At 42.9% G+C, this 14,696-nt stretch overlaps 1 protein-coding gene across 7 annotated transcripts in view; it reads left to right on the top strand.

Moving 5' to 3' along the window:
* The window catches only part of LOC147029437 (diacylglycerol kinase beta-like), a 351,555-nt gene that overhangs the window by 140,410 nt on the left and 196,449 nt on the right, over nt 1-14,696 (top strand). For all 7 annotated transcript variants that reach the window (XM_085872493.1, XM_085872491.1, XM_085872492.1 and 4 more), the window contains one exon: nt 6,645-6,795. In XM_085872493.1, the coding sequence (XP_085728619.1) occupies nt 6,648-6,795 (148 nt within the window). In that variant the 5' untranslated portion in view covers nt 6,645-6,647. The remainder of the gene's footprint in view (nt 1-6,644; nt 6,796-14,696) is intronic.

Raw genomic sequence — 14,696 nt, 5'->3', positions numbered from 1 at the left:
TCTATTGTTAGAAATACTGTTTAATCGGTGACATTTTTATTGGTAACAATGCAGTAAATGCTTTGCTTATTTTTGGAACCTATATTGATGCAAAGGTGTTCTATTGGTAGGGAACATGTTTGCTGTCAAGGTGCCGATTCCCCTTTTTTGACGCCCTTTCCTCTCCTTGACCTACGGAGGGTTGTATAGTGGTGGAAGGGGTTTGGGAGGAGGTTAGCATGAGGGGAGGGGAAGGGAAGGCATCATGAGGGCAGGAGGGGAGGAGAACGCAGTGTGAGGGGAAGGGAAGGCAACGTACCAGAGCATTACTAGGGCAAGCGAGCTTTCAATCGTCGACTATGAAAGCTAACTTGTTGCTGTTGCAGATTTTGGTTGATTTGAATCCACATTCTCAACGATCACTAATCGGTCCTCTCTCTGGTGTTTGGTTTTCAAATGTTTTCACATATTGAACACATTGCAGTGATGAGCAATTTCTATTGAGCAAAGTGAGCATGCAACTTTCAGACTATCTTCTTTAACCGTCCCGCAATAGTTCCAAACCGCACTTCTAGACCTTTTGAACGACAATGTTGTGAAAACTTTATCAGCTGATATTTTGCTCGACCCGTCCATCAGCAATGCAAATCAGCATGCTTTACCGGCCAACTCTAAATGCCTTCTTTTGCACACGTGTTGACATTTCTATGTCAATGTCACGTTTATCAAACAAAAAATGTTGATATTGTTGCGGGGCCGGGACGGTGGCCGCGAGCACGACCACCAGATGGAGCGGTAGAGTCGGCTCGACCGATCGCCCGGAATTCAGATCGTACTGTTCGGAAGAGTCCGCAGAGTATGGGTCCCTTTCGGACCGTGAAGGGTCAATATTTCCACTACGTGGTACAGGGTTATTTGCCAAATCTTCAAAATACCTAGAGACCACGTGGCGATATACCGAGTCTTCACACCCTCGATGGAAATCGTACGGAAATGAGCCGCTTAGCGTGCTCATTCCGTGTGCGATTCCGAGCGGTTTAATCGCTGAGAACCGTCGGTCCAGATGTCTCCTTACGGCAGCACAACGGCCTTGCTAATCTTCCCCAGCACGCGACACGCTCAGTCAATGAAAGAAGGGACGCGAACGAACTGAAACATTGAACAATTGGGGTTTATTTATAATGCAATAGGTGGGGAATGAGGGAAGCACGTCAGAAGCAGAATTAAACCGAATAAAGCAAGGCAATGATGTACTGTACAGCGAGAAAGCACTTATACAGTTCACTACTTATAGACGGGCCCAGGGACACGCACGCACACACACACACACACACACACACACACACACACACACACACACACACACACACACGCACACCCAAAGAATTGGACCGAAAGGTCTTTATTTGGACCTTCAGCCCGGAGGACAGTCGGCTGAAGATCAGGGTAGATCAGGCGAAACGAATGCCTACCTGGCCGTGAGCGCGTGGCTGGACGTTCCCTCCTTCCGGGAGCTCCAGTCACCGAAGGACTGGCCAGCGCAGCCGAACCCGGCTGAGGTGAGACGAGGTGGTGTCCAAGCTCGCGACCATACGGAGGAGGAGGAGGAAGAAGATGACGGCGACGACCAAGCCAAGCCAGGCAGACTTCTCGTGCGAGGATCCTCTGCTTCTTTATATCCTTCCCGGCACGCTCGCTCAGGCAGACATTCGTTTCGCCATTTTTCTAGGCGTGGCTCAACCCTTCCCCCACTTGGCGCTTTGCCAAGCGAATCGGTGGGTGGGAGCTCAACCTTTCCCCTCATAAGCACACGAGGGACGCCGGGAGCTGAGGGTTTCTGCTTGGTGTTCGGGGGGTGGGAGTTGACCTCTCCCCTAGTAAGCACGCGGGGGATGCCGGGAGCTGAGGGTTTCTGCTTGTTGTTTCATTCCGAGCTGTAGTGGTCCGCTCTGTTGTTGTAGTTGAAATGACAAGAAATCCTCCTACCAAAACAAATCGCAGCGCATTTACATTGATTTACCCATTGGACAAGGGGAAGGAAGCTATCTATAAAACACATACTTACCGAGATATCTGAGCTAAAAGACATGAATGTTGAGTGTGATCATGGCTTCCAGATTCGCAACAATATGACCAAACGACATGATGTGTTTGATTTCATTTCTTATTTCAAATGTCGGTGTAATTGATAAACACAAATTTTTTTTTACAAGTATACTGGATATTTAAATCAACTTTGTCGAACTGTGCCTAAGGCTGGTTGGACATACATATGGTAGAACTTGTCAGCCTTGCAGCACACCCAATTCATGGGTGGTGTGGGAAACACATGCAGGAATGGGTCCAGATATAGCATTGACATAATCCACATTCAAGGTATGAAATCAACTTTTGGTTAAATTAGAAGTATAAATGTTATGGCTACTATAGACAAGTTTGTCAAGTTGTGCTTAACGTCATTTGGGGATGCAATATTAAAGTATGCCACCCAAGAGTGATATATTAATGTTGATCTGGTGTGCAGACTCACTGATTGACTCACTGACACACACACACTGACACACACACACTGACACACAGATCAATTATAATACCCTTTCCTGTCCCTTTGGGAATGGGTGAGGCTAATAATAATCAATCTACAGCAAAGTGACTTCACATAATAATAATAATAATAATAATAATAATATTAATAATAATAATAATACCATTCATTTTGCACTGCAAGGCACATATGGCTGCCAAGGCAGTTTCGTTGGCAAGGAGTACAGTCCTGGACAGGTTGCCATTCTGACGCATGTTACCCCGAATGGTAATTACTCCAGTAAACTGGCACTCATTTTGCTGACCTCAGAAGAATGACAGGCTGAGTCAACCCTCCCCTACCTGGTGTCAATTCAACAACATGACGGGGGCTTGAACTCGAGACCCGAGGATCTTAAGCCAGCCACCTTAACTATTCAGCCAACATCAAGCCTGTGACTTCACATTACAAGGTCATTATTCTCTCAATAGGGTTTCTCTTTTACAATTTCATAATTAACACATTGTAATTATATCTCTACCTCATCATTTTTGTATCGTTTTTTGTTTAAAAAAAAAAAACAGTTTCTCACGACGACGCGAAGCAGGTTTGTCTGTCTGTCTGTCTGTCTGTCTGTCTGTGAGCAGGATGTCTCAAAAAGTTACGGACCGATCCGGATGAAACTTTGTGGACAGGTTGGGTGTGTGACAAGGACGTATTGCTTAGATTTTGGTGATGACCCGAATCTGGATCCAGATACGAGAAATTTACAAGTGATTCTTCACCATTAGAGATCGGGCTAAAATTATATAAAGGAGAATATTTCAAAAAGTGAAGTCCGGATTCGGATGAAACTTGGTTTAGGTCCAGACACAGATCCGGCCTATCGGTGGGATACGAAACGTAAACTATTCAGCCTGGTTGGGAGGTATGCCCTCTCCCAAGTGCCGTTCTATTTCTCCTTGTCAGTGGTAAAGGAAGCTGCATGTGAGCACCACTCAGCACCACGAAAATGTTTTATCTTATTTAATCCTCATTCTTCGATGTTATTCTTTATGTTGCTCTTTTCTGTGTTTATCAGGAACCATTACAACTTGATTTGGTTTTTCTTTTGTAATATTTTGAATCCAGTGCATTTTGGACATTTTGATTGTTTGCTTGTCAAATTGTAGGCCTATGACATTTACCAAAAGACCGTTGATTCACCAAACAAAGTCACGAAATTTCTAATTTTTTTCTCAGATTGTAACCTAATGCTTCTAATTGGTCACTGATCTAAAAAGCAGACTCAGCATAATATTACAGTAATGTTATCAATGAAAGAATATTTACCATCAGTGGTGATGCTGTTGAGGAAGAAGGGTTGGATAGGGTTGGGGAGTGTTTCAAAAAAGAAACCTGAAAAATTGATGAGAATAATATTCACAGTTCTGCACCGTTGTTCCAGGACAACAGTGAGAATGATGGGAGGCCATTCTTGGAGATGAGAATATGGCTGCATCCCCAGCTCACTCCTGTTTATCATTATCATGAAGAGATGCGAGAAGAGGCTGCGCATTGAAATTATTTGTGGATGACCTTTTGATTACAGCTAACAGTAATTAGGAACTGCAGGCGAGTTTCTTGAGATGTTGAGAAAGTGTGGATATAGGAGGGTTGAAGACGAATGTTGTCAAAATATGATATTCAGAGAAGACAAAGGGAAGCATTCAACAGTGCATTGAAGAGGAACGAGGCCTTGGTAAAAACTGTTATTTTCAAGTAATTATGCTCGGTGCTTGATGAGGAAGGGGGATGTGAATTGATAGCAAGATGAAAGGTGAAGGCGGTATTGAAGAAATTATAGAAAGTGGCTGTTGTGATCTTTGATGCAAAAATGTTTTTACAATGGAAAATGAAAGTAGAGTTCAACTTGTGATGATTTATGGTGCTGAAACATGGGTGGTGAGGAAGAAAGAGGTAAAGATGTTGAAAATAACTAGATGAGAATGTTAATATGGGAAATATGGAAAGATTAAGACAAGCCGGTAGGCGACATGGGTGGTCGCTAGACTAAGGCGAATTTGAAATATGTACAAAAGAGACCACATCAGATGGCATTTTTGCCGTTCGTAGTTCCATATAGGAACATGACGAGCAACTGTCCATTCATCATTTGTGTTCGATTCCCTAACCCTATGTTAGGGAATCCCAACGTGAACGTTGGGGTGAAAGCATATAGCAATATAATTGCATACTAGTCATACAGTTTTTGACGGATCGGGCTGAAATTTTTTCACAAAGAGGTTGATTGTAGTGTGCATAAAAGCGCAGAAGCAGATTTTAGATTTTCGAAAAAATTTTTTGGGGGAATTTTCGAAAAAAAATTCAAAGTCCCGTTGCTAGCCAATGGTGGCGTCCATAGCAACGGTGCTCAAAAGCGTACAACTTGATCTTGGTATGAAACTACCAGTCAAGTTTCATCAAAATCGGTTGACCCCTCTGGCCTCCAGAGCTGTCCATTACATACAAACAAACAGACAAACAGACGGAAAACCTGAGACTAAGGGTAGTCTAGCGACCACCCAATGTTAGGAATGAGCTGGTAGGAAGAAGTATCATGGAGGAGATGAGAGCTGTGAGACAGAAGTGGTTTGGGGAGAGCATTAGGACCGAAGATGGGAAGCCATGAATAAGGGTCATGAACTAACCGCGAGAGAAGCGGTGTCGGGGTCAGCAAAAAATTTGATGGTGCGATTCAGTGTCGAAGGAAATAAAGTTGGTCCCTGCAATTCAGGAATAGAGCCCACTTTTGAGGAGGAAGATCCAAGCGGCCAAACCCACTAAATATGTAAATTGAGGTCAAAAGAAGAATAACGACTGCTTGATATTTTTTGTGAGTCTATTTTGTGCCTTTTATAAAAAAAAAAATAAAAACATAACGAAAGCACTAACAATTCCAACAGTTCACTCACATCGACTGCTCTCGCCAATGGTTTCTCGCTTTCTGTCTTCCACCGTCTCCTCTCTGGTCTCGCCCCTCCTGCTCTGTCTGCAATTTTTCTCCACCATATTTCCGCAGGGCACTCAAGGTCCACCAACAACCCCCTTCTGGTGAAACTACCAAAATCACGAATCACAGCTCACCTTCACTCTTTAATTCCTCTTTTTCCCCGCTTTTGGAATAAACTCCTTCACTCTGTTGAATCCCATTCTTCCCTACAGGCCTCAAAACAGCTGTTCACCACCACCACCTCTTATCATCCCCCCCCCCATCCAAATCCTCGATCTTTTCTATCCCCGTTAATTCATGCCAAATACACATCCTTCAAATTCCCTGCTTTCCTTCCTGAAAGTCCCTGTTATGTCCATCTTGTATTCCCCGTGTTCTCCACCCCATCCCTCTCCCTTTCACAGATCTCCTGATGTCTCTGTTCCCCACTGATTTGTCCTTCCCACTCTCGCCCCTCTTGTCTCATGCCCCCCTCGCTGTGTGTTGTGTGTTAGCTCTCATACGAGCCTCGACAAGGTATACACACACACACAAAAAAAAATGGTTTGCCCTTTCACTCAATACCGGTCAAACATTTCTGCTGCCTGTAATGTGCGAAGCATGAATGCAGGAATTTCATTCACACTACTCCTAAATGCAGATCCAAAACATCGCATATTGCTGATGAAAAATTCCCAAATTTGAACTTCACCTTCTTTTTTATCCCCCGCCAACCAACGAAGTTGTTAATCTTGTTTTTAACATTTGATGTTGAACTTATTTCCACCATAAATAAATAAAAATCCTGACATGCATAACTTTCTTCGGAACGAAGATTTATGAAATTATCGACAAATGTATTTCTCCTTTGCCAAACATTGTAATTTTTTGCAATCATAATGCTTTCATTACTTCCATTCTTTCAAGGAAAAACGTGAACCTCATTTTGAAGATCCACATTCCAGTGGATTTTATAATCGACATTTTATGTGACAACGATATCGATTAAGACATATTGAAAGCACAATAGCACCGCTCAATACGTTCAATTGAACTTCAATCATCACGATGCTGGGGCAAAGTGAAGTTCATGAAATATTACGTTTTGATGGAGTAATTTGTTTTTGTCCTTCCCCACCCTTGTCCCATGACTTCTTGATATCCTGACAGCCAATGGACTTTGAGGGCTTCCAGCACTTTATGAACACGTATTTAGAAGCTCAGGTTCCCCAGGAGCTCTGCAAGCACCTCTTTCTTTCCTTCACTTGCAACTCCATTGGGCAGCCTAAGGAGACAAAGGGTGATGCTCCTCATGAGACAGGTAAGCAGTGTGAGCAAAAATATTAACTTGTGAAAGGAAAACCTTATGCCATTACAGGTGTGTGTGTGTGTGTGTGTGTGTGTGTGTGTGTGTGTGTGTGTGTGTGTGTGTGTGTGTGTGTGTGTGTGCATGTGATGTATGTATGTGTATATGTATATAATATGTATATAATATATATGTATATATATATATATATATGTGTGTGTGTGTATGTATGTATGTATGTATATATATATATATATACATATATACTGATGAGCCAAAACATTATGACCACCTGCCGAATATGCTGTTGGTCTTCCGTGTGCCGCCAAAACAGCACCGACCCGCCAAGGCATGGACTCGACAAGACCCCTGAAGGCGTCCTGTGGCATCTGGCACCAAAACATTAGCAGCAGATCCTTCAAGTGCTGTAAGTTGCGAGGTGGAGCCGCCGTGGATCAAACTTGTCAGTCCAGCACATCCCACAGATGCTCAATCGGATTGAGATCTGGAGAATTTGGAGGCCAGGGCAACACCATGAACACTTCATCATGTTCCTCAAATCATTCCCGAACAATGCGTACAGTGTGGCAGGGCGCATTATCCTGCTGAAAGAAGCCACTGCCATCAGGGAATACCATTGCCATGAAGGGATGTACCTGGTCTACAATGATGTTTAGGTCGGTGACACGTGTCAAATTGACGTCCACATGAATGGCCGGACCCAGGGTTTCCCAGCAGAACATTTCCCAGAGCATCACACTCCCTCCACCGGCTTGTCGTCTTCCCACAGTGCATCCTGGTGCCATCACTTCCCCAGGTAAATGGCGCACACGTACACGACCATCCACGTGATCCAAAAGAAGATGGAACTCATCAGACCAGGCGACCTTCTTCCAATGTTCCAAGGTCCAGTTCCAATGCACGCCTGCCCATTGTATGTTCTTTCAACGGTGGACAGGGGTCATCATGGGTACTCTGACCGGTCTGTGGCTACGCAGCCCTATACACAGCAGGGTGTGATGCACTGTGGATTGTTACACATTCCTCCCATGACCACCATTGAAATTTCCTGTGACTTGTGCCACAGTAGACCTTCTGTCGGTTCGGACCAGACGGGATAGCCTTCGTTGCCCTCACACATCGATGAACCTCGGGCGCCCAATACCCTGTCGCCGGTTTGTGGTTTGTCCCTCCTCGGACCACTGTCGGTAGGTACTCACCACTGCTGACCGTGAGCACCCCACAAGCCTTGCCATTTCAGAGATGCTCTGACCCAGTCGTCTGGCCATAACAATTTGGCCCTTGTCAAAGTCGCTCAGGTCTTTACTCCTGCCCATTTCTCCTGCATCCAACACATCAACTTCAAGAACTGACTGTTCACTTGCTGCCGAATATATCCCACCCCTTGACAGGTGCCATTGTAACAAGATAATCAATGTTATTCACTTCACCTGCCAGTGGTCATAATGTTTTGGCTCATCAGTGTATACTGTATGTATGTATGTATATATATATATATATATATATATATATATATATATATATATATATATATATATATATATATATATATATATACAGTATGTATTCCTGCTACAGACAACAAGAAACAACATTCATTGTGCCACATATCTTTCCTCGCCTGCCTGTAATAAATCCTTTGTGGAAATGTTCCCAGCTCGTTTTTGTTTGTTCTTTCATTGATCCAGCATGGTCTGTATCCTAACTTAGCCGGGACTTTATTCCCAACGATCCGTTCCTTTTAGCCAGTGCGTCCTTGGCAGTGTCGCTCGGCTGCATCTGATCTGGTAAAGTGATCCGGTTCAGACAAGGCATACTGACTGCATGTCCCCTGGTAATTCAATCACGTGGTTATTTTTCGGTTACCAGATTAACTAAATGGAGGAGCCTAAGTCACATGGTTGAGTTATTCATGTTCACGGTCGGTTAGCGACCCGCCGCGTCACGGAATCATCCGTGTGCGACGGCCGGCAATTCTGGGGAGTCTGCTGAGAACCAGAGATAGCTTCCCCCCCCCCCCCCCCGGTGGTCTTCTCACCTGAGCCCCAGCCCGCAACAATATATTGTGTTTCAAAAAGATTGATACAACTATGACTTCCTGCCATTTCTTTGTTTTTTGACCTTTACCGTTTTCCTTTCCAGTGTTTGGTGGTGTTATCGTGGTATTTGTTCCCTGGGACTTCTAGCTCTGTATCTCAACTATGCCATTAACAGTGAAGCAGAAGACAAAAGTGGTGGCTCTGCGCAAGAGACTAAAACATATGTAGACACCCACCAGAGGTTCTGCCGGCAATACGACCTCAGAACACGTAAATTCTGCCATTCAACTTATTGTGAAACATTTTTAGCGCAAGGGTGCAGTGCACAACCAGAGCAAGGACAACAGTGGCAGGCCAGCATCAGTACCAAGAGCTAAGCCAACATCGACGCAATGCGTGATTCTGCAGTAGACAGTCCCAAGAAGTCCCACCGTCAGCGCTCACAGGAGCTCGGCATCAAACATACATCCGTCTGTCATTTCCTCACTAAGGAACTGAAGCTTTTCCCATGCATCATCTCTATTCGGCATAAACTGAATTAAGATGACATGAGAAGGAGACTTGATATTTGCAACTGGCTCAGTGACAGGATTGAGTGGTACCCAAACTGGATCATCCTGCTCTGGTTCAATGATGAAGCCAATTTCCACTTGAACAGTGCCTTCAACAACATTTTCAACAACCACAACAACATTTTCTGGCTGGTGTCCACACATGATTTAGTCTCATTCCACACAGCCATCACTTTTTTCTTTTGCTTCACTGTAAGTGGCATAGTTGAGCTACGGACCTAGAAATCCCAGGGAACAAATACCACAAAAACACTACCAAACCCTGAATAGGAAAATGGTATCGGTCAAAAAACCAAGAAATGGCAGGAGGTCAAATTAGTATCAATCTTTTTGAAACACCCTGTACATATACATATGTACTGGCAAAAGTACCCGGTGTTGCCAGGTAAAGCCGGGTCCCTCCTCCAACCCCTTCTTACTCCCACCCACTCCCTCCCTCCAGACTCCCATCCAGATCTGGATTTTCACCAAAATCGAATCAATTTGACCTTGTCACACACCACACAACATGTCCACCAAATTTTGTCCACTTGGTTCAAGTGACTTATTGCCATTTTTGGTACGTACTGTTCGAACAGGAGTATATCTTAAGTACATGCTATTAGAATGTATGTACTAGTAGAATGTGAGTGTCTATAAACTAGTACTCGAATAATGTGAGTACGTCTACATATTACGTGCTATTAAGAACATGAGTTTGTCTATAAAATATATGATTTTATAATGTGAGTACGTTTATATGAAGTGCATCGTATTGGAATATCGTTATTGTTGTCATGGCCCTGTTGCCACATCCACTTGGCAAACCACTTTAATTCCCCCATATTATATTAGCAATGTAGTCATTTATTTAGCTTCAGCAATGATTGTACAGGATTCCCCTTCAAATTTACATTCTGTACCCACCCGTGAGGTCGATAAATAGCTTGTGTCGATTAAGAATAGAATCAGTTGTTCTATAACTTATTACAAGTAATTTGATTGCTCTCCGAGTTTGCAGGTTACTGATTCACATTCCTTTTCCAGTTTCAGTGCGGTGAGTAAATGACTGAGAACAGGCAGTGTTAAACTCTACTACATGTCTGACGGTTTCTCAATTTTATAAAGGCTGTCTGAAAAATCCATCTGGGTTCTTTTGTAATCAAGCTTATACATTTCACTTTGATTCTCAGAGATTGTTCACCTACTCTTAGCAATGACCTGTCTTGGCTAAGCTTTTACTGTACACCAAGATTGCCTTGAAAGATAGAAGCTATTTAGCTTGAATCCACTCTTCAATTCTTATCTTCGTATGCTTCAGCTTGTCATACCACATAAGATACTTTGATACGACACTGTAAGTCAAATTCCTGTGAGTTATTTTGCACTGTGATACAGAGAATTCTACTTTCTATTGCACAGAAATCTCTGTATGCTCTCTAAAAGGACCTTGAGAAGAGCAGAGAAAGACGACCAGTCAAGAGAGATTCACAGGCTTTGAAACAATAGCATTGTTGCTTCAACCCCAGTTGCATAGGACATATCAAGGTTAACCAGGAACTTGTGCATCTTTTGAGCGAAACTCGCATGTTTAGAGCAATGGTAACTTAGATGAGATGAGTAGACATTGGTAAACGGTTTATTGAAGACCCAGGGTTTTGGGCGAGACAAAAGTCAAGCAATAAGTCTTGTTAAATGCTGTTCTTCTCGACTTTATCCTTCATGTGAGATGTTACACAGTGGGAAATTATACACCAATGACATACTTTAGTTATCCAGGTGCCAGCATCTTTCCAAATCATTTGCACGATATGCTGTCAATGTTTTTATTTGTTTTGTTTTTTTGGATGTCGACATATTTGATGGGGCACACTGATATTAAAGTCTCACTTAAATAACAAACTGATGTCTTCAAATTACAAGGTTAATGGAGTGACTTCAGATTGTCCTTCATTGAGTTAGCTTTCCATATACAATGCAATACATATATATATATATATATATATAATATATATATATATATATTATATTATATATATTATATTATATATATATATATATATATATATATATATATATATATATATATATATATTAGGAGTTGTTTCACCAACCATTTTTTATGAACGAGGATTTCATAGGAACACTGATTTTAAGATTCTTGTGGAAGCGATTAGATATCAAATTAGAAAGGAACTCAGTAGAACGCATACATCCGCCATGTATTGCCTGATCCATGAGACCATATTGGTAGCCCAATACATTTTTGAAATATCATGCTATATATCGTTTTTCACCCTATCTCTCAATGAAAAATTATTTATAAAAATAAATAATTCTCATATCTAGATCCGGATTTGGATCTTCATCAAGATTGCATCGATTCTTCCTAGTCACACACCCAACATGTCCACGAAGTTTCGTCCGAATCTGTCAACAGCTTTTTGAGATATCGTACTATATATTAGTTTATCCCGATCTCTCAATGGTGAAGAATCACTGAAAATTTTTTGTAGTCGGATCTGGATCCAGATCTGGATCTTCACCAAAATCTAATCAGTTCGTCCTTGTCACACACCCAACCTGTCCACCAAATTTAATCCGGATCTGTCTACAACTTTTTGAGATATCCTGTAAACAAACAAATGAAATTGCTCGTTGAGCAAGGAATTGCCGGAATAACTTTGTCATGTCTCCATGATCTCTGAAAAAACAAAAACCTGGAAATCAATTTGGTTCTTATAAGTCGATAGTGCAACTGTTTCATGAGTTATAGCACTTAGTTTGGTCATGATCATTATTTGGAAGTCAATCGGACTTGAAATGGTGTTTTTATCGCAATTTGAAAGTTTTGACTCGACCCCCCCCCTGACATTCGACCCCCGACCGCTAAGAAGGGTGTTGGTGTGACACCCCAATGAGACATATGGTTGGATGCAGTATTGGAAGATGCACATTTTGGATTTAGTTTGAAATCGATACGACCATTTTAGCGGACGTTATTGCGAAAATAAGAATTTCGGTTTTTCGGTGACCTTGACCTTGACCTTTGACCTAGATTCACCAAAAACGACAAGTGTCTAAGTTGGACCATGGCCGACGTCTGTACCCAGTTTGGTCATGATCGCTGAAACGGTGTGGCTGCTACAGGGTAAACAAACAGACAGACAGACACAGAATGACACACACAACCGACCAACATAATTATCGAAATCCGAAGGATTCCGGCAATTAACAAACAAACAAAAACGGGCAAACAGACAGACAGAAAGAGGTGAAAACATAACCTCCTTCACCTTCGGCGACGGAGGTAAACATCACTCTCACACTGGTTCATTTGTCAAGCATCCTGCTATTTCTCTTGAGATCCAACTGCGACTGTTAAATCGTCTTGCACCTCCTTAAATTGGCCAAGTCACTCTCCAGAGTTTACATCGGCAAGCTCACTTTCGATTGTTTCAAGAACAGCCAGTTGCTCGATACTTGGCATGTCAATGTCACTGCCGCTCTCCTTTAATACCTGTTCTGCAAATGGTTCAAACATTGGCTCTGCCAAATCTGCGAGACCCTGTCCAGTAACATCCCCAATGTCAAAGTGCTGCCAGTCAAGTTTAACTTCACCATTGGCTTTGTACGAGTCAGCCAGCCAAAGCATGGTCTCATCAGAACCATCAACGTCACCACTGAGACCAACAGAAACTTTTTTGTTTCTATCACCTCTCCTTTGATGGTATTGTCCCGAGTGTTTAGCCGCTCCTGTGACATCTCATTCATCCTTTCCTCTGTCAATTGTGACTCCCATAAACCTTTTTCAGCGAACACCAGCTCTTGTTCAGTTACACGAGTTTCCAACTTTTGCACCTCCTCAGCCAAACCACCACCTGGCACTTAGAAAATCCAAATTCCTTTTTCTGCCATTGCATTATGGCATCCACATAGGTGCGATAGCCCTTCAAGCCATTGTCTACTTTGTCAATTCTTTGATTTGTTGACCCAATTTCTTTCATTTCATTCCTTTGTTTATCAATTTTTTTTTCCATCCCATTAATCTGTCCCTTCAATTCATTCGTTTGTTCACTTTGTTTATTCATTTGTTCCATTGATTGTTTTAACCTGACCTGGAGAGTCATCGCATCCGCTCCCTGCATTTCATTCTCCATCACTCTGGGGGAGGAGGGACTGACGCTTGGGACGGGGGAGGACGAAAAACTCCGTCCCCGGCTCGCTTCCTTCATGGTCACTATCTCGCACAATCATCGCCATCTCCTTCATGTCCGCCATTTCTCGCGTGCGTTTAATCGCCTCAAAGAGAAGCAGTAGTAATAAATTATTTCCCTTAAATTTCCAAGCGTTCTTCTCTTTCCCGACACCAATTAACTATGCAATTTGTACCTCAATTGCTACAACCCTCTCTCCCTCTGATTGAGAGGCGATCATGCAACAATTTACATTCCCAAAATAAGTAATAATATATATGTATATATAAGCTTTATCTCACGGTTAGCCAGCCCCTCCCTGGATGGATGCCCAAATAATTTCCTTTGGAGGCTTACAGCCGAGATTCTCGGAGATTATGATGCATGCGGGAAAGAAACGGCAGCAAGGACGGAGTAGATGGAAGCACAGCACAAGGAGGTTTATCTCGAACCCACGACAGATAGACAGACACAAGAAACTTAAATAAATACAGTGTTTAATGAAAATCAAATATTTACATTGGTGATAATTCAAAACAGGATAATAATGAGATGGAACGTGATGTAAAACTAACTCAAATTTTGAGGTGCCTCCACACAGACTTAAATACAGACAAGGGGACAGAGTAAACAAGGAAAAATCCTCCTTGATTCTGGCACTTGGCTTCGGATCCAGAAGTGATCTTTTATGAGCTTTTGGGTCAAGCCGCGTCATCCTGCACGGGAAAATGCACCCAAAATGGCGTCCAGCCGCTCTCTCTGGGCGGGAAACGTACAGGAGGCAATTTGGGTGGTGATACTCGGTTCCGGGGCTCAGAGACTGCTGTGCAGCTTCTTTCGTCGGTCGCCCTCACCGACGCCGCTGCTCTCTGCTGAATGGTGCAGTTTCTTTCCCCCAATGGCTCAATATGAGGCTTCGAGGTTGGTCCCACACAATTCAGCCAAAAGTCAATGGCCAGCGTCTTGCTCCTCCATGTGAGCCAATTTGTCTCAGCACGAACACAAGAATCATGCAGTTTTCATCACCTGGGTGAGGGGAAGCCAGCCATAATGTCCTCTTTCAACCGCTGATCCTTCCTTTCTCGCTTCTGTGCCGCTCCGAGCCTTCG

This window comes from Eptatretus burgeri, chromosome 3 (genome assembly GCF_056783735.1).
Source record: "Eptatretus burgeri isolate ZD-2024b chromosome 3, Ebu_testis_v1, whole genome shotgun sequence".
Taxonomy (NCBI): domain Eukaryota; kingdom Metazoa; phylum Chordata; class Myxini; order Myxiniformes; family Myxinidae; genus Eptatretus; species Eptatretus burgeri.
Note: the sequence above shows the minus strand (reverse complement) of the source record. Positions and strands in the feature narration are given on the sequence as shown.